We start from the raw sequence: 23,433 nt of genomic DNA, 5'->3' as shown, positions 1-23,433 counted from the left end.
AGAAATTTATGCATGAAACTAAACAAAAGGGCAAGTTATCAAGCATAGAAGTCATTTGGCCTCATTTTTATAATCACAACATATACAAGTATTCACATATATTTTACATATGTACCCATGTATGTAATTCGTAATTCAAAGAGCTCAACCACCAAGAGGATGGCCAGTGGTTGATTTGGGATGTTTGTCATGACCAATGATCATTTTGACTTCAAGAAGACCAGGGTAACATGCTCAGGTTGGAAGGTAGGTACTTGGGATCTGCAAATTAAAATGACAAAAGATAGATTAACCAGAGATAAAACATAAAAATTCTATTAATATTTTAATTTTATGTCAGCAGGGCTTGGTAGAAAAGAACTAAACATCCCCCAAAATGGTTATGTTTGGGTGCATATACAACATTTTAATAAAGGGGGATAAACTATAGAGAAATGACTTGACAAAAGATGGGGGATTGGGGCTTCCAGGTCTGCTAAACTGTGGGAAAGTGACTAGTGTATATATGAAGGGGACTAATGGAAAACGAAAGTTATTTTAGTAAGGTTTGTTCTTGCAAACTCTTCTCAGTTTTCTCAGTCTGCAGTGATAAGGGTCATGTTCCTCCTCCTGGTATGGGAGAGAAGGGAAATTCATGCCATCTTCACAAGGGGAAATGAATGCCCTGCTTTTAGGCAGAGAAAGGGCAGGGTAGAAAACTTTTCTTGTATCTGTTCATTCTCAATTGCCTTCAGTTCAAAATAATCTTTACACCAAAGTGGCAGATTTTGGGGTGGCCTACTCTGAAACCCTTCTGATATAAATCTTCAGGCCTTAAGTCCTTCTGGGTCCCCTGACAGACAGCAGCAGTGTAAGCAGTGATGCTAATAAGGCCGGACAGGCTCTGTCCCCTCCCAAACTAGCTCAGGCACTTCAGAGTGGATGTGGGATGCCATTCCAGAGAATTCCCCAAAGGCACTGGGAAAGAAAGGAGTTGGATTCTCAAGTGAGAATCCACAGTGCCGGGAGACTGGATCTTTTTAGAGTTTTGGGTACCATCCGATTTTAATTGCATTGGTTTTGGTCCCAGCCCTAATCATTTTATGAGGTTGTCATCCATCTTTCCTAAACCCAGTGGCAGTAATGTTAGGAAGAAAAATTAAATGAAATTTCAAGTGTCCCAGTGTGGCAGATAAGAGAATCTGCAGAGTTTTAAAGCACAGCAGGAAACTTCATGCAATTACAAGGAGATGTTACTAATGCATTTCATTGCTGTTGAGAAAAGAAAATATCTTCTCTTTTTTCAAATGATTCATGCACATGTTTGGGGGAGGCTTTGTAGCTGGAATACTGGGCATTTTCCTGAATTGAATACTAGTTAATTCCTGTCCATTGCTCCTTACTCTAAACTTGACTCTTTCTTAGGCTTAGGATTCTTCTATTTGACCACCAAATAGCTTCTTTCTTACCCACCAGCTAAATCACACATAATAATAATAATAATAATAATAATAATAATAATAATAATAATAATAATAATAATAAAAGTAAGAAAAAGACAACCAGGTAATGAAGTTCTAGAGTTATTTCAAATCAACTCAAGCTGAGTTATGCACTCCTGGGAATTTAATCTTTTCCAAACTGAAGAGCCATCTGTAAGTTTGACAGGAAGGGTTTATTTAAATAGCTCTGCTTCATGCTCCTTTGAACTTCAAGATTTTAAGGACCCTGCAGCTTGAAAGTGGATGTGGCATTGGGCATGACTCAATGGACAGTCAGTAAAGCACTAAGTGTTCTGAGAGCATTTGAAAACAGTTGAAATTGTTCAGCCCAGCCATGTCTAGAGTGTCCTTTACTTTCAGATTGCGGCATTATGAAATCAGTTTTTGCAGCAACTTGAGATCACCTATTTCTGGAATATAGTGAAATTAAAGTGGTCAGATAATATTCAGAGAACTAGTTAAATATGAATATGAAGGAATGAATCAGTTATTAGTATAATTAATGTTTCAAATATTGCAAGGGCATAATTAAAATGTTTTTAAATCTGAAATTCAAATTTAACTCTTATATCTCTGTTTCCTAAGTGTGACAATCATTGATCATCTCTTCGTTTTGAAATTTGTACAAAACGGTGATGGGAAATTTTAAACATCCAATCAAGTTACCAAGGTTTACTCCTGAAAAAAAAATGCAAATTTCAAATTTCAGTAAACAAGTATGTACACTTGATAAAATTGTGTTGAGTAAATATTTATTTGTTAAATTAAAATTCAAACCATCTACCATTATCATCTTAAAATATCAGTTTCTAGTGAAATTGTGATTCATTTTCTCTTAAACCTGGTAAAACCATGTAAAGCATAGAATTCACATCTCTAAAATCAAGGAAATGAAATAAAAAAATTGTTTTGCACTGGATGTCATCCCCCTTCTTCCAAAGGAAATCTACTATTGTATAATTGTGTAGCTTAAACTTTGCTTCTATGTGCTGTTTTTCCTGAATGTAACTCATGGTTCACTTTGGAAATGAATTGGCAACTCCTTGATTTAACTATTCCAAGGGCCTTCAGGAAAAAAGCAATTCATGAAAGACAATAGTCATTCTTCACAAGGCAGGCTGTGCATGATATGGAAATTCTTTAGGTGTTCATTGCCTGTAGGCACTGGAGGGTTAATTGAAATATTGTTTTCTGGAAATTGGGTTGTCAAGTAGCAAAGAGAAAGCAAGATTCAGAAACTAGGGCTGAGTTTGGGGGTTTTGTTTAGTTTTACTTTGTTTTTGTTGCCTTTTTTAAGGACGATGGCATTCTATTGCCTTTTAATGATAAATGTAAATGTGCTCTTGAAATATTTTATCAATGCTATTCAGTTGTACTGTGTAATTACTTTCTATACCCTTTAAAAAATATTTGCCATATAGTTGTATTTGATTTCTTTAAACATAGTTTGTTCCTTTCTGTAAAATCCTATCCATATAATAGATGAAGGGAAACAATAGGAACAATCACTGTGTTAATAAAAAGACATGAAAATATTTATAATGTATAGAAACTTGTAGTGACTTTAATTTTAAGATTTTATTTATGGGCTGGGGATGTGACTCAGTTGTATCATACTTGCCTAGCGTGCGTCAAGTCCTGCATTCAATCCCCAGCACCACACAAATAAAAAAAGAGATTATATTTAGCTATTAATGATGGACATAAGGAAATGTAGAGAAAGAAAAACTATTTGACTTTACCAGAAATATGTTAGGCATACAAAAAAAATGAATTATATGAAGTCAGACTTGAAAAGAATCTTCCATTTGTGTTAGTCTGCTTTCTGTTACTATAACAAATAAAGAGATAACTTATAAAGATAAAAGATTTATTTTGGCTCACAGTTTTAGAAGTTTAATGATCGACTGGCCAGCTGGTTTGGGGCCTGTGGAAAGGTAGCACATCATGGTAGGAGTATGTGGCAGAGCAAAACTTGTCACTCCATCTAAATGGCTCACCCTGCAGGGTTATGAAGTAAGTCAGTGAGAGATGAAGGTGAGGCTGTTGTGTTGAGTGAGGAGCTTCTCCATTGGAAACTTACTGGTGGATGCTCAAAAGCCCTGGCAGTTGTTGGACAGAGACATTATTTCTTCTCAGATGATGCCTTGGGGTCTGCCTGCTTCTCAAGCTGAGCTGAATGGAACAAGACCACAGGAAGATATGGGGAAGGAAGGAATCTAAAGATGAAACAAAAGTTCTTACTTTGCCTTTTTCCTCTCCACCCCATTCCAGATTCTAAGTCTGTGGCCTGTTTCTCAAACCAAAACATTCCTAGTGGTGCTTTCAGATCAGTATTGTTTCAGTCTTCATTTTATTGGAAGGAGGTAGGATGCTACAAAAGGTAGAGAAATTTGATCCTATTAAATGTGAATTCTAGTACAGGCCTCTCCAGTGGTAAATGTGGGTGTTTATCTTGTTGTCTTGATTTACTGTTTGTAAAATGCCAATATTAATGTGCTATTTGGAAAGTACGTTTCATGTCAAAAACATATAATGACACAATATTAATCCCAGTTTTCTCCTTTGCCCTGAGCTATCTTGGTTGCAGAAGTAAGACAAGTTTCTTCTTCTTTTTAACAATAGAAAACAGCCTAGGCAACTGCTGTCTTTGCCTTTCTGTAGAAGGAACAGAATGGGAACTTGGGGCCAGATGGAATAAGGCCCCGTTGGTTCCTGGTGGATCAAAACAATGTGTAACACCAGCAAAAGATGCTCCAGGTGATGGTGGTGCAGGCACGGCCCACTGACCACAGTTTGCAATTTTCTCGTAGGTAGACTTGGGCCTCCTGCGCTTTGTCACTGCTGTCGGCACACAAGGTGCCATTTCAAAGGAAACCAAGAAGAAATATTACGTCAAGACCTACAGAATAGACATTAGCTCCAACGGGGAAGACTGGATCACCATAAAAGAAGGAAATAAACCTGTTGTAAGTTTGGCTGCCCCCTCCCCCCCGCCCCAGCAATTCAGTCTCTTAAATGGATGATCAATTTTTTACTTGTTTGTTTGGGAGCTTTCTGTCTGGCCTGGTTTATTTTTGAATTGATTTAAAATGAAAAGTGCAATTAGAGGTTTAAATCTGACCAAGGGGTCTCATGTTCCCAGATCCAGAAGCCAAGAGGAAATTATACAGATGTTTCCAAGAAAAGTCAATACCAGGCAAATTAAGTGACAGTCTCAAGAATCACTTTAACCCTCCCCCGGGAACACAGACAATGCATAGGATAAACACTGTCCTCTTAGAATCTTAAGAGTTTTGTCACTCTTCTTTCTTCCCTCTCTTTCATAGGTTAGGTTCATTCTTTCTCTCTGTAACAGGCACTTTTTAGAAACCACCTTTTCATCTACATTAGTGGTTTACAAACTAATTTACAAGTGCATCTGGCTGCATCTTGTAAGAAGGGGTAGAACTAAAGGCATTCGCTGTGTTCCCTCAGATCACACAAATGACATGCTGCCCTCTTCCTGCTTTTAACTGAGGAGGTAGCTCAGACCACCCTGTGTCCCCCAGCTCTTAGCACTCAGTCGTTTGCACACATGGTCTGTTTTTCTCAGTCTATCTGTTTATTTGAAGTTACACTTCCTCTGATTTACTAATCAAAAGATTTTTGAGAATTCATATTCACTGTTTCTCCCAAATTAAAGTCTTCCCCTGGAGGCTGAATAAAATACAAAAACAAAGACCAAAAAAATTTATATTAGGGATAGCAGCAAAGATTCAGGTAACTTGAGATTATGGGCTTGGAAAGAGGCCAGTGAATATGTCCTTGTCTCACTTTTGAGCATTCTTGGCCTGGAGTTTCTCCTTTTGGGTCTGGAACTGAGAAAAGCCTCTGGAGGTTGAAGTGAATGAAGAACCATTAATTCCCTTGATTAGCAGCAAAATCCCCCACTCCTGGTTGGGCAGGCAAGATGGAAGCAGATATCAGTGGACAACTGCTCTGTGGGAGGAAGCCTCTGTGGACAGACAAGGTCAAGGCCTGTCTAGTCCTAGAGGTCGTGGAACCTGTTCTCCATCTGGGGAAGAAAACCCCTCACCATCAACACATATGGAGATGTCAATTATGTCCCTAAGTTTGAACTCGTTATTTTAGAGTAGATTTTTGAAGATGTGTGTTAGTTAAAAATAAACAAAACTCCAATAATGCCAAGTATGAATTTACAAACAAAAGGAACCCAGAGAGAGGGGTTAAAAAAAACCTTACACACACACACACACACACACACACACACACACGCACACACATATATATATATATATATATACATTAAAAAGGGCTATTTCTCCCATTTGTCCTCTTCAGCCACTGTCCACTGGTTGATTTTTTGTGGTTCAGAGGGGGTTGTCAGAGAGCCCACCCAGACTCACAGGGGATGTCTCAAAGTTCACAGGGCTCACACTAGGAACACCCTGGCATACAGCAGGGCTTCTAGGGTTGAAGGCAGAAAGAAATAAGGAAGGATTCAACAGAGATGTAGACTTGCCACCTGGCTGAGCAGTTTAATTGAATCTAAATGAAACAAAAACATCCAGTTGGAGTCAAATTATTGCTACCTTTCCTTTTTTTTTCTGTATTTTGGGGCTTTTCAGCCAAAGGCCTCTACAACTTTTCCTATTTTCTCAGGGAGCATTGGATGGACCTCATCAAGATCAGCCTTCACCCAGTAACAAGTCCAATAGGCCCCTCTCAGCTGGACAGAATGTGTGTGCTTATGGGGTTTGCCACAAGCCACGTGAAACTCCCTCAGTGTGAGCAAAATGTGAACCTCCTAGATGAGCACTCAGCACTCCCAAACAACTTCTGGTCTCTTTGGCAAGGGGGCTCGTGGACCTTGTAAGGAGAACTACGACTTTTGGGGCTCTTCCCCTTCCAGCAGCTACCCTTTATTTCCTGCCACACAAAAATTCTCCCACACATATTGTTTCCAGACGGGGAAGCTGCAGTAGGACAGGAATCTAAAGGCCATCACAGGCTAGGATAAATTCTGATGTTAAATTGTCTCTTGAGAGGCTCATGTAGATAACCAGCTCTGTGATGCATTTGACTGCCTTCAGTTAAATGCTACTTCAACTAAAATGAAGCAAAAACGCCAGCCCAGCTTATGCAAGCCCTTTCTCCTGGGGAGAAGAGCAAACTCTGGGAAACACAGTTCTTCTCCATGTACTCATCTGGGAGGCTGGAGAGAATCTGCACACCCCTGGTGGGCCCATGCTCTTAATGATGCCACCTAAGAGGTTGTACAGAGAAGCACCGTGCTACCTACACAAAGCACAGGACTGTCCTTGACCCAGAATTGACATTGAAATCTCAGGAATGGAGACTTTCACTTATATCCAAGACCATTCTAGTGCCAGAATGTTCCACGAGGCAAACAGTCTCATTCCTCAGAGATCTTTTGGGGAATGCTGCCACTGCCTCATGGCCAGAATGGCCCAATGAATACTTGTGGGAAATTGGTTCTTGCCTGGCACTATTTACATGTGCAATCCCGTGTCTCATCTTTCTTAGACTAAAATGACTTTTTTTTTCTTTTTGGTACCAGGGATTGAACCCACAGGCATTTAACCACTGAGCCACATCTCCAGCCCTTTTTATATTTTTATTTGAGACAGGGTCTTATGAAGGTGCTTAGAGCTTTGCTAAGTTGCTGAGGCTGGCTTTGAACTTGAGATCCTCCTGCAGCAGCCTTCTGAGTCATGAGGACTAGAGGCATGAATCACTGTGCCCAGCTAAAATGACTCCTTTTTAAAACTAGAAGCAGAAACCCTGAAAAGGCTGACTTAGTTAAAAAGCATGTGTAACTCCGTTTTGACTTTGGCCACTAAAACCTAATTTTACCAAGGTTCCAAAAGACTTAAAGTCATTAATTCATGTCTGGGGTGAAATCTCTTATAAAGGGACAGAGTCAAAAAGGAAGATAGTACCTGACTTACTATGGTAGTGTGAGAACATAACCTACAACCTCAAAAAGCCATACAGCTCACTGAATTCAAAAAGCATTCTTTCTGGGGGTCCCTGGGAAAGGAAATGTCTGCAGTATTCTGCAGTCCTCTGAGAAAGTTAATAACTTCCCACTTTTTAAGATAAAAGCATGTGCCTTTTAATAAATGTCATCCTTTCTGAGAGGCTGTAGCCTCTCAGAAAATTGAATAGATAATTAGGACAACATTCTATATTTGACACGGTTCTTTCTGATTACCATCATTTGGAAAAATAACATGACAAGTTATTAATGCCACTTCAACTTGATAGACAATGCTGAAATTGTAAATAATTTTTACAAGCATTTGTGAAAATACATTTTTATTTGTTTTGAATACAAAATTTCTGTGATTAAAGGACCCTTTCTTCTCCCTTGAAGATCTTTCAGGGAAACACCAATCCCACCGACGTTGCTCTTGGAATTCTTCCCAAACCACTGATCACACGATTTGTTCGAATCAAACCCATGACTTGGGAAACTGGCATATCTATGAGATTTGAAGTATATGGCTGCAAGATAACAGGTAAGCTCCAGCTTGAAGATTGCCTGGTTTTGATTGGTGCAAACCTTCACAGGCAAGGAAAATAACTTGGTATTAATGTGATCACTTTTACTTAGTAGTTAAGAGTATACACTTTGGATCCTTACTACCCACTATTCTGCTTCTTTGGACAATATACTTACATTTCAAAGCCTAAGTTATCTCTCTTGGAAAATAGTTGTAGAACTTAAACACCATGCAGGTGACTTGTGATAATGGATATGAAGCATTTAAGCCCAGTCTGGCAGGTGGCAGAAATTTTTTCCTGGTACCTTTTCCACTAGGCTGTATGCTCCATGAAGACAAGCTTCATGCCTTCCATCTCTGCTTCCTAGGTGTGCACTTCACTGATGGGTACTTGGTAGATTTATAGCAAATAACTGTTCCATGAAATGTTCTCCACTGACTTTCTCTTTTTAATTTTGAAACCCAGTAATGATGGCCTAGGAACTTAACCAATACTGATAAGCCTCAGTTAAGGAATTTAACTGATGAGAATTTCTCCTTGTAATCACTAACTATCCAGACTCTCCTATTTTTTGTTGAATGAATACATTAAAATACTTAGATTGGAAATCAACTCATAAATGTTTGGGTTTTTATTTCAATTTGTTTCTTCAAACATCAATAGGACTTTAAAAGTCCCTGTTAAATGTGGAATACATAGGTGGATTATTCCCATTTGAGAGATGAAAAAGGTGAAATACAAGAGATCAAGTAACGGAAGAAGTAGGTCAGGTCAGGACAGAGTGGTGTGACTGGAATTCTTACTGTGTTTTCATGGTCATCAGTGCTGCAAGGGCTTGTCCATTGATCTCATTGTACAATTATTCTGTATTCAGATGTAGATAACAGTAATGTTGGAATTCCTTACTGCTTAAGTAAATACATTGCAAAACTTTCATTAAAAAAGCAATGGCAAGCCAAAAACCAATACAAATGTAATCTTTATAGTAAGCTTCAAAGTTTAAAAACAGATCAGTAGACGATCCACTCAAAGGTAATTAAAATTGAATTAACTTCCAAACTTCTGTGAACCATCTTTCAATATTCTACCAGTGTACTTATTTAGGATATTTAACTTTTTATTTCACTTTTATATTTATTCTCTTAATATGATTCTTTTTAGAGAAAAAAAATACTGACTTTTGAAGAGGAAAAAAAAAAGGAACCCCAGAATTTTCCATGAAAGTGCAAGCAATTTGAAGATGAGCTAATGAGGGGAAAATACATTGTTCACAGTGGAGTACATTTCGGGAAATAAAAACCACATCTGACTCCATACCAAATTTTTATTTATTTCCATCTCAGAGGCAGACTTGTTTATTGTCTTAGGATCTAAGAATTAGAAAGTACAAGGACTTGGAGGCAGGAATTGGGTGGAGAGAGGTTTGGAAAAGAAGAAGAAGAAAAAAAGAACACTGAAAATTAGACATAACCTTGGCTTTACTTTTGATCAGCAGTTGAATGTCAGAAAGTTCTACATCATTTCAGAGCATTACAAATTTGAGAGACTACCCATAAATTTGTAGGATTAGGGCCAATTGAGGTCTACATAGAAATTTCTGGCCCATTTCTCCAACCTTATCTCATATCATTATATTCAATAAATGAAGTAAATTTCATAAAGACTCCAGATATGTTGGGCTGAACTCTGAATTTCCAACCTTTTAAAGATTTATGTCATATGCTTTTACTTATATAAAATATTTATTTGAACCCAAGTTGTCCTTTTTAATTTTCATAAAGTCATTCCCAAGAGGAAATTCTAGGAATGTGAGCAAAGAAGGCAAATAATTTATTGGATTTTAAAACTGGCTAAATGACTTAGTTATTTAAAAATAGATGTCTAAAATAGCATATTCTAATATTTTAAACATAGTCTATTTTATAATTATGGTAAATAGCTAATTTTGTTTTTCAAATAAAGTACTGCCTATAGGCTCATAGTGCTATCTTTTAAACATGACCCCTCGTGTCATGTAAATACTTTCTCTCTAGTAAGATAGCTAGAATCTCAAAGTAACTGATCTGGGATGGTTTTTTGAGAGGCCAGAATATAGTGATGGCCACATGAATAGAGGGTATATAATCATATCCAGGCTTGACTCAGGACTGTCCACTTAGCGAATGTCTGACCATGGGCAAGACATCTTGTTTCTCTGATGTCCATTTCCTGATCTATAAGATTAGCCTTAATGTAGCTGTAAGGAGAATTAAATGAAAGCATATTTGCAATATACCTGGCTTTGAGTGAGTACTCACTAAATGGTACCCAGTAATTTAAAGTAGGATGTGGTATTCCATAAAGTGAAGCCAGAATAAGCCCTCGCATGGAGACCTTCTAATAAGGCAGTATCAGGTAACTCTCTTGGTTATGAGAACAGAAAATTTTCTTCTTTTGAGGTCATGGTCCCCTTAGCATGGAGATTAATGAACGAGTAGAACTGAAGTATCCCTGTTGGACTAGAAAATTCATGAAAGCAAGGCCTCGGTTACCTTATTTTCCATTGTGTCCTTTGTACCTGTAACACAAGTATACAGTAACACAATAAGCACTCTACGGTTATTTTTGAATGAATATGCAGGTCTATCCATGCCTTCTAACAAGGAAGTGACCTCAAATTTTTTTACCCTGTCCTATTGAGTAGGCAGATCCTAACAGACTAGATATGAAAAACAAAAATCTACAAAATTAAAAATTACTCTGTGAACACATCACAATGACCATCTTAGATGCCGCAGCTAAGTCACTGAGGAAAGAGTAGCTTATTCTCATTTAGGGCCTCCCATCAAAAGCACCTATTACTTTCTCAGTCTTTGAAAACTGGTTAAATGGATATTTGATTTATCAAGATGTCTCAGTTTTTCCATTAAAGCTAAGTACTGAGATGTTACTGTAAAATATATATATATTTTACATATATATATATATATATATATATTTTACTGGAAATATCCACCTCAGTCCCCTACTATAAAATTTTTTTCTCCCTCTCATCCAGGATTGAATGTTCATTTTCCCAACAGGTTGCTGGGTAAAATGCAGAATGTTCAGTGCAGATAAATAATGAATATTTTTTATATAAGTATATCCTCACTATTGCATGGGATATATTTTTTAAAGTATTCATTACTTTTATGAAATTCTTATTTAGTTGTGCATCCAATTTTTTCTTTTTTTATTTGTTTGTTTGTTTGCTAAAACTGGCAACTATTTCCAAATGGTTTGTAAAGTTAAGCTAAACTAAATCTGAACCAGCCTACCTATAGAAGAATGCAGTTTGAAACTAGCATCTCAGTCAATTGAATTAATTGCTAATATAATTTTTCTCCTAATTATTAAAAGTAAGTAACATAGTTATTGGTCAAAGGCAGATTAAGGTGGCCCTTCATGGTTGTTTTGGATGAGGTGGACATAAGGAAGGAATAGCAGGTCAACTTTGCACTAGGAATATTATGTTAGCTGAATGGTGGCTCAGTAGCCCACGGTTTGTGGAGATATAAACTGTGCCTCAGCCAGCTCAGCATTAGAAAAAGGGCATTGATCTGGTGAAGGTTCTGCTGTCCTTACAATACTCAAGTTAATTATGTTTTTCTACAAATGGTAACATCTGGTCCCCATTACCAACTGAACATTGACTTTTATAAGAGCTGGTTTTGAATCAGGCAGGTGTGACCACAGTGGCCAAAAAATGTGACTTCTATTTTTAACACTATAGTTTCATAGTCCCTCAGTAACATACCTTTTGTAAATCTTTTTTTAATCCCCATTGAGTTTTTTCTTGGTTTCCAGATCCCAGCCTGGAGCAAATACTGTGACTGAATTACAGGAAAGGGTATTTGCGAAAATGACAGCTGTCTTTTATTGTATTAATAAGTTGATTCATTCAACAAATATTTGCTGAGGACAACATCGTATAAAACAGTCAAAGAATGAAAGAAAAAATAAACGATTTGGTTCATGCCCTCAACAAAATTAAAATCTGAGGAGGCAAAAAGCAGCAATTTAAAGAACTGAATATGATTGTCAACATATGAGAAATGCTGATGAAGTATTGTGAAGAATCCCAGAGAAGGAAAACCATGTCTAGCTGCAGAGATTCAAAATGTTGAAGAAATGATTTGGCATTTGAAAATGAGTCATTATTTTTATGCAGATCAGATAGTGGAAATGGCAAAATAATGGGGGAATTCTTAGTGGAGAGAATGAATGAGAGAAAGCTTTCCCTAAGGACAGGAAGTACTTCATCTCAACTGGCTCATGTAAAAGGGGTAGATGAGGAGAGGCCTTGTATGAATGTGAGGTAGAAGGTCTGGCATGCCTGGTTGAAAACTACATGCATAATTCCTAGACTAGCAGGCACTGAAGAATTGACATGATCTGAACTGTCCAACTCATGTGGAAAGTATCTGAGTAATTAATTCTTAAGGGTCAACTGATAACATGAGTGTAGTTTAATTGCATTAGAAGCGTGCCTCTTGCTCAGGAAGGTTTTATTTTTAGGCTATATTTTTTACTGTTAGCATGGGGAATTGAGTTGTTTCAATGAAAAGTAGATTATCATCCCTAGGCAGGTTCTTGATTGAGATGTATGATTTTAAAAAGAGAATAATTGAAGCATTGGACACTTTGTTATTAGGCCACCAATCAATTAATCAATAATTGATGCTCTATGCTCAAAAGCTACTTGAGTTGGTGTAGAAGATATGAAAAGGTCTATGATGTTGTTTATTGCCTTTGAGGATCTTAAAATATTGCTGTAGATAAAATCGTAAACAAATACAGTTCAGTGCTAGGCTCTAGGCTACTTTCCATACCTGCCACCATATTTCTGGGGAGGGATGTCTCAAAATGAAGATGAGAGTAGCTTGAGAAATTTCCATGGTAAATCTAAGCTGGATTTTAAAGTCTGGGCAGAATATTCCTGTCAACATGAGGAGAGAGGGGTGGCAGGAACACACTGAGCAAAGGCAGTGATGGGGTTATATCTATAGTACATGAAAACAGAACTAACTGGAATACGCTGTTAGTACTTAGATAAAAATAGACAAGTGAAGTAAAACCACAATGAAGGTCTTGAAACCCAGATAGAAATTTTTGATATTTTCCTAGAAATAATGGAAAGCCATGGTATATATTTTAAAGATCTCTCTTTTTTATTATATGGTAAAGTATATGATGTACAGTTTACCACTTTAACCAATTTTAAATGTACAACTTATTTGTAGTAAGTACAATTGCATTGTTGTACAACTACACTACCCATTTTCAGAACTTTTTAATCATCCTAAATTAAAACTCTACCCATTAAACACTGATTCCCATTTTCTCTCCCTACCCCAATGGTCATTCTACTTGCTGTCTCTATGAATATGACTATTGTAGGAAACTCATATTAGTTGGGATTATGCAGAACTTGTCCTTTTATGTCTGGCTTATTCTTTTTGGTAGTGGGAGATTTTTGAGCATGAGAATGACATGGCAAAATCAACATTTCATGAAAATTTCTGTACAGCCATTAGTGTACTCTAGATGGAGAACTAGAGTGTAGGAGGCCAACCACCATATTATTTAGCCCCTTAGCTATGGCTTCTCAGATCACGATGATGCCCAAAGAAACAGAAACTGCAAGAGGCAACCTCAAGCTTTTTCTTTTTCTTTTTTTAATGAAATCATGACAGTATTTGATAGCAAAACAGAAGTACAAAATAAGAAAAGACAAGATGACCAGGCAGAAACTAGGTAATTGGTGATGCCACCAATTAAAATTCAGGGTTCAGTAAAGGGATGCAGTGTCAGTGGAAAAGACTAGTTTAGTCTGCACATGGCATATTTGAGATGACAAAAAGATATTCAGGTGGAAAGTTCCTAACACAATTAAAAAGAAGGATGAGGAGGGGGAAGATGATTACTGTCCTTCAACACTCAACCCAAATGCCACCTCCCAGAACTCCCCTCTTCTCTCCAAGCTCAATCAAGCTCTGTGTCTTCACCTCCTTATCATCTTCTTTTTATCTTTGTTTGAGCAACTTTCTCAATATGGGTTTTGCTTCTTTATATATCTCCAACTGATGGTTAATTCTGAATTTCTTTTGGGCAGCACCTATCCTTGATCTGGGAATAACTTTTTTTTTTTTTTTTTTTTTTTTTTTTTTTTTTTTTTAAGAAAGAGTGTGTGTGTGTGAGAGAGAGAGAGAGAGAGAGAATTTTTTAGTATTTATTTTTTAGTTCTCGGCAGACACAACATCTTTGTTTGTATGTGGTGCTGAGGATCGAACCCGGGCCGCACGCATGCCAGGCGAGCGCGCTACCGCTTGAGCCACATCCCCAGCCCTGGGAATAACTTCTGAATACTAATGGGACTGAACCCTCCAGAGTTTGACATTAAATGCAGCAGAACTAAAAATAATCAGGGAGAGGGAGTGTGTGTCTTGCTAAAAATTTTCCTTACTGGGATACGAACGAAGAAAGAGGAAATTCTATAAAAGTAGGAGAAAGATTTAAGGGAGGGAAGGCTCTGGTGTAATGTAAAATAATCCAAAGACCGAAAACATATGAATGGGTAGAAGACACTGTCTTTATTCAAATGGTTGCATTTTCTTTCTAGAAACTATTTTCCCATAAAATAATTTTACATTATCTGTTTCGTTCCACCTCCTAGATTATCCTTGCTCTGGAATGCTGGGCATGGTGTCTGGACTCATCTCAGACTCCCAGATTGCAGCATCCAACCAAGGGGAGAGAAACTGGATGCCCGAAAACATCCGTCTGGTCACCAGTCGCTCCGGCTGGGCACTGCCGCCTGCACCCCACCCCTACGTCAATGAGTGGCTCCAGGTGGACCTGGGGGAGGAGAAGATTGTGAGGGGCATCATCATTCAGGGTGGGAAGCACCGAGAGAACAAGGTGTTCATGAGGAAGTTCAAGATAGGGTACAGCAACAATGGCTCCGACTGGAAGATGATCATGGACGAGAGCAAGCGCAAGCCCAAGGTGAGGTCCACTAAGAGGTCCCCGTCGAAGTTCTTCCTCAATCCCCTGATGTAAGTCAAGGACTTCCAGCATTTTCTTGAGGAAGGGCTCATTCTTATTTTGTCAGTGGGACCCCAATTCTAGGGAAAACAAGAGTACAGGAAGGAAAGTGATGCCTGAGGTCAACATGGAAAAGCATCGCCCTTTCCCTCTTTAGAGGGAAAAGTCTCAGCTCAACATTCAGATGGGAGGTGGATAAGAGTGAGGTTTGGAGCTGGGGCTGACTGCAGACTCGACTTTGTCTATTTGGTGTCTTTTCCTCTTCTCTCATCCACCACTGGATTAAGTGTTCAATTTTTAAATTATTTATGTGTTTTTGCACTGCTGGGGATCTAACGCAGGGCATTGGGCCTACTAGGCAAGCATTCTACCACCAAGCTTCATGCCCAGTCCCTGTTTTAAATTTTTAGTTGTGATAAAATACACGTAATTTAAAATTTATCATCTTAATCTTTTTAAGTGTACACTTCAATAATGTCCAATAAACTCATATTGTTGTGTAGTTAGTCCCTAGAACTTTCTCATCTTGCAAAACTGAAATTCTGTACCCACTAAATAACAACTCTCTGTTTCCCCCTCTCCTCCTTCTGTGGCAAGCACCATCCTATTTTCTGTCTCTATGAATTTGACTACTCTAGGAGGCTAGAGTATCATACAATACTAGAGTAATACAGTATTTGTCCCTTTGTGACTAGCTTATTTCACTTAGCATTCTGTCCCCAGGCTTCTACCCATGCTGCAGCATGTGTCAGAATTTCATTCCTTTTGAAAGCTAAATAACATTCCATTGTATGAATTCACCAAATTGGTTTGTCCATTCATCCCTGGATGGACACTTGGGTTGCTTCCATCTTTGAGCTACTGTGAATAATGCTTAAGTATATTTTTGATGTATCTGGAACCTTTTAAAAAGCTGTTGGCTCTTAATAATCCAGTGAAAACAGAAGGGAATCTCAAGATAAAAATATTCCAATATTTCTAAAAACATGTGGCATAATTCTTTAACTGAACAGATATGCTTACATAATCAACTTTTACTTAGGCTGATGGTTACATTTGCATTTCCTGAGTACACAACACCAACTTGGAAAGATTCCCCAGGAGTCTGCAGGGTGGCCCGGAAGTGGGTTTAGGATTAAAACAAGGATCAACCCACAGGCAATCAGCAGCTTAGTTTCTGTATTCAATATGAGAATTGCATTCAGCTGATGATACTTCTCACACCAACACAATTGGCCTTTTGGCCTTATCCTTTCCATCTCTGCTTTGCCCAGGAACTTTGCAAAAGAAGAAAATTCAGCTTATTGGAGGGAATATTGTTCTTGCTTTATCCTTGCCCCCACTCCACCAAGTGTAGTGTAGTGACTCAGGCCACAGGCATCTCAGGCAGGAAATATAACCCTGGCTAGTGCTGCCAGCTCCCACTCCCTCCAGATGTGGGGCTCTGAGAAGATCTCCCTGTCCTCTACAGGCTGCAGGTCAGCATCAGAACAACTGGCCACCGACAGAGCTGGTTCTCTCAGAAGAGTAAGAAATTCTCCACCATCTCTCCCTGTCTTACCTTGTGGGTTCTAAAAATTTTCAGTGCTATATTTACCTTTGTGTGGCTACTTTCTTTTCTGTGTCCATTTCTCTTTCCTCTTTTATGTCTACCTCTCTCATCCTGGTGACTGAGAAAGGAAAATAAACATCAGAACTGGAGATTCTTATAAGTTGGTCTTTTCTGAGGAGCAGGGAGCATTAGGATTTCATCAGAGTGTGAATATGCTACAGATCAGCAACTTCCTGGGGCTGCTGTCAATGGCAGAGTGTGCTGTTGTGACACGTTCTTCAACACTAGAGTTCTGAGAGAGACAGAAAACAAATCACCATATGCTTTTGATAGGACGCATCATATGCTTGCCTTCTTTGTTATCTAATCCAAGCGTCTGCAATCGAGCCTAAAGCTATCACTCTATTGTAGTAGACCGAGTACAGAATTCCACAAGAAACCCATGCATGTGTTTTAACTTTAACAAAATGCTCAATTCAAGATTGGTTGAATGTGTTGGGTTTTATTCCTAAAATATCCATCATTATCATCTTCCTATGATATTTAAAACCATGAAAGCTTGTAAATTGTTTATGTAGAGACTAATCTATGATTTCTAACATACCCTTCAAATAAAACCTCTAAAGATGAAAAAGGAAACTGATAAAACCTTCAATTTTAGAGCAGCACATAGTTTTAATTATATAAATATGTTTAAAACATATTTTATCGTACAAATGAAGGCTACCTGCTTAGGATGCCAAGTACCTTTTAAATAGAAGTAAAATGAGTACTCTGCTTCATAAAATAAAACAGTACTTTGATAGGTATAAAATCCTCTTGCCCTCTCCTTACTCCTACCCACAAACAGTGCATGATGGAGAAGGTATTGACCCTTTAAATTAACTAGACTTTTCAGGAACAGATAGAGCCAAACAAAGCCCTTGTCTTCTAAAATATAATTAGTTGCAGAACACCATGGTAATTCATAAGCAGGTTTCTGCTATCAAAATTAGTCCAGGTCCATATGGGTTTGAGTTGTGAGTATTCTTTCCAGCTCACTACTGACAGCTTTTATAATATATTTACAGTGTGTCAATTCTATGCTCAAGTTAAAATTAAGAGAGGAGCCTGGGATTCCATAGATACCAATGCTTTTCTCCTGTGATCTTTGGAGTTATCTTAACACAGACAGACTTTGCACGTGTGCAATGGTATTTTCATTATAATTAGCATCTTACTGACAACAACTTAATTGGGCCTAACAATAATATATGTCAGATTCTCAATTACTGGCAGCAATTGCAGTTGTATCAAGAGTGCAGGACCCTGATAGTGAGACATTCTTTAAAATAATAATAATAGAAGAAAACTAATTGTGAGAAGCAGCTTTATGTTAGCATTCTCAGATTCCTGTGTAGGTTTTCTGAGTTGGAAAAGACCAATTGGTTTACTTCTATAACTCAGAAACCCCCTGGTCATATTACAGCCTATCCAATGTGTCACCACGTATGTGCTTCCACTCTCTTGTCATAGCATTTCCACCTCTAAAAGATCACATCTTAGGTAGCTCTGTGATGTCTTGACCAACTATTGGGTCTGGTTCCCATTCATGACTGGCACTGCCTTAGGGGCCAACCAGTCCATCTGAGCTACCAGTTCTAGTAGCCAGTTGTCACCAGCTAAATACAAATTAATGAAACTATGGTTCCTTAGGCGTGGGCATTTTTTTGGACCTCAGTGTTCTCACCTACTAAAATGTAGGCCAATTGTGGTGACCTGTAATCCCAGCTATATGGGAGTCTGAACTGAGAATCACTTGAGCCCATGAGTTCAAGACCAACCTGGGCAACAGAGCAAGACACTCTCCTTCAAAAATAAATAGATAGATAGATAGATAGATAGATAGATAGATAGATAGATGGATGGATGAACAGATAAAATAAGGAGTCCAGACTATATGATTTCTAAGAGCAGAGATGTCTTAATCCCAGTTAAGACTGGCTGGGTGCTAATCCTAGCTCTGCTCCTTACTGTTTACATGGCTGAGGCAAATTCCTTGTGCACTCTACTGTCAGTTTACCCATCTGTGAAAGATGAGTAATGATAGAATTTACCTCCTGGAGTTGTTTTGAGGAATAAATAGGTTAATACATTTTAAGCACTTAGTGTGTTACACTAATGAACACCACAATAGAAAATTTATTTTTCTAATCTTCCTCCCCTTCTTCCATTCTCAACAGATTCAGAGTGATTTTTGGAGAAAAGGGGATTTTGGAGGTTTATTCATTTCTTGAAAAACAAATGAGGCCTAATCTTCACTCCAGTTTCTTTTGATTCTACCCAGTGATTTTTTACCCTCCTGTTGATGTAACAAGGGAAATAAATTAACCCAGCAATAGTGCTGCAATAGTGGCCTAGCTCCTGAAAAGGGTCATAGTGCCTTCAAACTAGGCATGTATGCATTCCAAAAGGGGTGCCAATGCATACTACATACAATTCAACCAGGAATCAGAGCATTCCTTGGTAGTCAGGACCCGGGTTACTTTCCTAAGATGAGGTCTTTTATCTACACATGACTCCAACAAGTAGTACTTAAGAATCTCAGTGGGTTGGAATAATCCACTTTCTTAATAAGTAGCCTTTGCATTCCATTAAATTGACTGTCTCTAGACTAGGGGTGTAGCTCAGTGGTAGAGAGAATACCTGGCATACACAAGGCCCTGGATTCTATCCCCAACACCCCCCCAAAAAAAATTACTATCGTCTACTTCAAGAATTTAATTTCTCCTCTTCCAGAGAACCAAGTTTTACCAAAACTAGGACCCTCTCATTTAAGTGAATGTAACTGTAGTATTTATTGAAAATGTGGTTATCTACTGTAGACTCTGGAAATGACTAGTTTTCTTCCTGAGTTATCTTCCTCCACCTCAGGGTAGTGATAAAAGTGTCACTTCTCCAAGGCATGTCAGTATATCATTCAGAAATATGTCTCGTTAAATGCTCAGTTTCTGGTACAGCCTCAGTACTTCAGTGTGTACTATGGGGTTCCTGTGAAATGACATCTGCCACCTCTTAGAGAAGGTTTGTTTTTTTCTTTCTCATTTATGAAAGAAATGTTCACCATTTTCAAAGTGGTAGAATGAGGCTTATTTCTCTGCTCTCTGAGGAGTCCTAAAGGAGGTGAAAGAGTTCAGGAAATGCCATCCCCCAAACTCTAGGGCACTTGAGGCACAGAATGTGCAAGGAAGGAATTTCTCTGAACTTCCTTATCTGCCTAAAGAGGTATCTTCCAAAGGAACTCAGCTGCTATAAATACTGTCCCAGGAATCTCATCCACTAGGGAAGAGTAAGGTCAATTACAGAAGAATAGAACAGAGTCAATATCTCACCCAGACAGACATGTTATCAGCTATTCTTCCAAGAAACTCTTCATCTTTCCCAAGTCATTTACTCACTCCTAAGTTTCCTGCATTGCCCCCATCACACCTATGAAGAGGATATGTGAACTTCTAGATCTTGTTGAGTACTCAGTCAATTATCTCGCATGTTTTACCTTTAAACATGTAATAAATTTGTGCACCTTTTAATCTATCTACTGTTAGTTTATTTCATAGACTCAATTATAGAACCCTTAAAACATAGAGGAAAAGTTTTTATTCTCCTGCAGAGGGTAGAAAAACAATAAAAAAGGAGGTTTCTTTTTAAATACCTTGTGTTATTTATGCTTCACAGTCTTTTGAAGGCAACAACAACTACGACACACCTGAGCTACGGACTTTTCCACCTCTTTCCACACGATTCATCAGAATCTACCCCGAGAGAGCCACTCATGGCGGACTAGGGCTAAGAATGGAGCTGCTGGGCTGTGAAGTAGAAGGTAATTACAACTTCCAGAGTCCCTTCTAGTTTCCTCCTTTTTTTATTTCCTTCCTCATGCATTTCTGCCTCTGATGGTGCTTTTGCAAAATTGCCACCTTTTCACCCAGGTGACCCCTCCATCTCCTTGCCTGTCAATCAGTGAGGCTCAGCATTCTAGCATATACCATGAAGCAGCATCTTCAGAATCTTCCTTTTGTGCTAGTTGTTTGCATAACTCTCCTCAGATTCTATAGAATTGTAGCTCTGATTATAATTATGATTATTAATCATAATTGTTTGAGGCGAAATTTGCATAACACAAAATTCACCATTTTAAAATGAACAACCCCATGACACTTACTACCTTCATAATTTTGTTGTAAAACCACCATGTCTTTCAAGTTCCCAAACATTTCTTTTACTGCAAAGTAAAACTTCTTACCCATTAAACAGTTTCTCTTCTATTACCCTTTTCCTTAACCTACCAAGTCCTTTGACTTTTTAATATTGTTTAGAGTTCTGTATCAGATCTAAGTTTCTGTCTGTGATATTGACTACTGTCACCTACTAGCAGGAAGCAGCATTTGACAAGTAAGACATCAAGACTTATCTTGGATGAATTTCTTAGTCTGCTGCAAATTTCGTAGAAACAAAGTTTTACATGAGATCATGTGTATGAAAGTATGGTTGGATCTGTTTAAAAATATGACTACATACATTTAGATGGTTGTATGAAGGTCATAACAAGGACAAATCCAGTGCACACACTGACCTCAAGTCTGCACTCTCTTTTAACATATGATGATTGAGATGGATGTTTTGAGTTGGTTATTGTACATTTACTGCTTTTGTGCATTAGAATTCCCATCTGCCTTAGATTTGGGCATAAATGAGTAACCTTACACCGGCTTTCCTATCCTCATAGAGATTTTTTTTTTTACTCCAGGTTAGCTTGAAGAATGGCTATTGTTGGTACCCAGATGTTAATCAATTGAGCATATGCTCATAGTTGTTTCAAAGAATGCTTTTTAATATCATCTTGTTTGGGTTTCAAAATTATTTGTGTTTTGAGCTAACCAAATGTAATTACATTCCTAAGCACATTAAATACCATGAAACTTTTCCTACACTACAGGATCTTAAGCTTTCTATCAATCACTAGTGAATAAATTCATGGCTACTTTTCTATATGTTTATTTAAAGGTAGGTCATTATCTCCCACTTTTTACTGGGTGGTTGTTTCCTTATCTGTAGCCATGTCCCAGACCTCTGAATTAGCCAATCATTAGGAGCACAAACCAAGAATGACCATGTGACAAGGCTTTGGCAAAGATGCCAAGAGAAAGAAGGGATGGACAGATAGACCCTCCTTACAGACACATTCATTCTTTGCATGAGAAATGTGGTCATCTAGAAAAGGGAGGCTTGGTGCTACCAGGTGGGTGTTTAACCTAGATTCTGGAAGGCAGCAATGATTTAGGAGGTGGAAAGAATGGACAGTTGAAAACGCTGAGCCTTGTGGCAGTTTGCCAGTGTCAACTCAGTAGTGAGTGAGCTAGAAATCGTTGGTGAAGGGATTTGACTGCAGATGTTTCCAAGCACTCAAGAAAATGAGGAAGTCACCCCCAGTCATATGAGAAACCAATATCTGAGAGTAATGTCAAAGTTTTTTTTAACACAATTGGTGAAAGGGACTGTTATTTTTTCCCCTTAAATTGATCGACAAGACTTATTAAATATCTGCTTTGCCAGTTGTTCTTTGGGGAACATACTAAAGGGATACAGAGAAGATGAGGTACACGATCCAGCCTTCCATGAGTGTCTTTCCTATTTTGAGGTAGCACTTACATCGAAGAAACAGAACCACAGAAAATAAAATATTTTCAAGTAGGGAAACTGGGGCACAAAAATCATTCACTTTCTACATTTTGCTATTTAACCTAGGCACTGTCCTGGATTACTTTCAATATGGAACTTCTCTCTTTTAAAAAAAATATTTATTTCTTAGTTCTGGTTGGACACAATATCTTTATTTCATTTATTTTTATGTGGTGCTGAGGATCCAACCCAGGGCCTCGCACGTGCTAGGCAAACGCTTTACCACTGAGCCACAACCCGGGCCAAACTTCTCTTTTCTAAACAGCATTAGGAATGCAGAAAAATCAGTAAAGTGAGTAAATAGTTTAAGATAGTAAAAGCAACATATTATCAAGGACAGCTTAGAGAAGATAACTACGTGGATTTCCAGAAAGGGTTCTGCTGATTCAGTGGTGGCAATAGAGCCCAGGAGACATGTCTGTGCATTTTACAAAGTCTGCATTGCATATCTAAATGGCATGTACAGGATGGTTTCTGAGTTACTGAATTATCTTTAGTGTATGTATTTGGGAAGTTGAAATAGTTGAAACTTAGCTATATTTTTACATTAGTCATAACTCTTCTCGGTACTTAAGCACAATAACAAACAGAATCAAGTTTTTACTGAGAAAGCAGCAGTTACTGGTACATACCTACTAGCCAGAAGCTGTAAGAGAAGAGGCCCCCAACTCTCAGCATCTTGTATGGTTCTCAAACATCAAGGGAACTGTACCTTATCTCAAGTCTCATAAAGTGAAATGCAATCCTGAAAACTGTAAAATATTAAACAGATTGCAAAAATGAGTAACAGCCTGAAAAACAAAAAAGTAGACTGAACTAAATTTAAAGGACTTCAAAAGCAGTCTTTGATTAATGTTGGCTACCTTTCAACTACAAATTCAAAGATATGGGAATACCTGCCAACTCTGGAATGCAGTCCCATGGGAGTCCAGGTAACATGACCTCAGGATATATGAGACAACTCCTCTCACACACCTGCTCTGGCAAGAGGGCTCACAGGTTGAGAAGCTACTTAGAAATGGAATAACTCTTTTAAAAAAGAACAATGTGGTTCTAAGTGTGAATATTGATGCTCCCTTT

The 23,433-nt window shown here is 38.1% G+C and overlaps 1 protein-coding gene and 1 long non-coding RNA gene across 3 annotated transcripts in view; one reads left to right on the top strand and one right to left on the bottom strand.

The window, feature by feature from the left end:
- The window catches only part of Nrp1 (neuropilin 1), a 142,568-nt gene that overhangs the window by 95,820 nt on the left and 23,315 nt on the right, over positions 1–23,433 (top strand). For both annotated transcript variants that reach the window (XM_046448225.2, XM_046448223.2), the window contains exons 8-11: positions 4,295–4,450; positions 7,885–8,029; positions 14,713–15,044; positions 20,350–20,494. In XM_046448225.2, the coding sequence (XP_046304181.1) occupies positions 4,295–4,450; positions 7,885–8,029; positions 14,713–15,044; positions 20,350–20,494 (778 nt within the window). The remainder of the gene's footprint in view (positions 1–4,294; positions 4,451–7,884; positions 8,030–14,712; positions 15,045–20,349; positions 20,495–23,433) is intronic.
- LOC124095120 (uncharacterized) lies at positions 14,611–23,091 on the bottom strand. The gene is made up of 3 exons (XR_006852417.1): positions 22,986–23,091; positions 16,681–16,927; positions 14,611–15,163 (listed from the first exon to the last, which is right to left on the bottom strand). It is a non-coding gene; the product is annotated as an uncharacterized LOC124095120 (long non-coding RNA).

Source organism: Marmota monax, unplaced genomic scaffold (assembly GCF_021218885.2).
Source record: "Marmota monax isolate L192 unplaced genomic scaffold, Marmota_monax_Labrador192_F-V1.1 WCK01_AAM20220418_F8-fsc00066, whole genome shotgun sequence".
NCBI lineage: Eukaryota > Metazoa > Chordata > Mammalia > Rodentia > Sciuridae > Marmota > Marmota monax.
The sequence above is the reverse complement of the archived record's forward strand: the minus strand, read 5'-3'. Positions and strand labels throughout refer to the sequence as shown.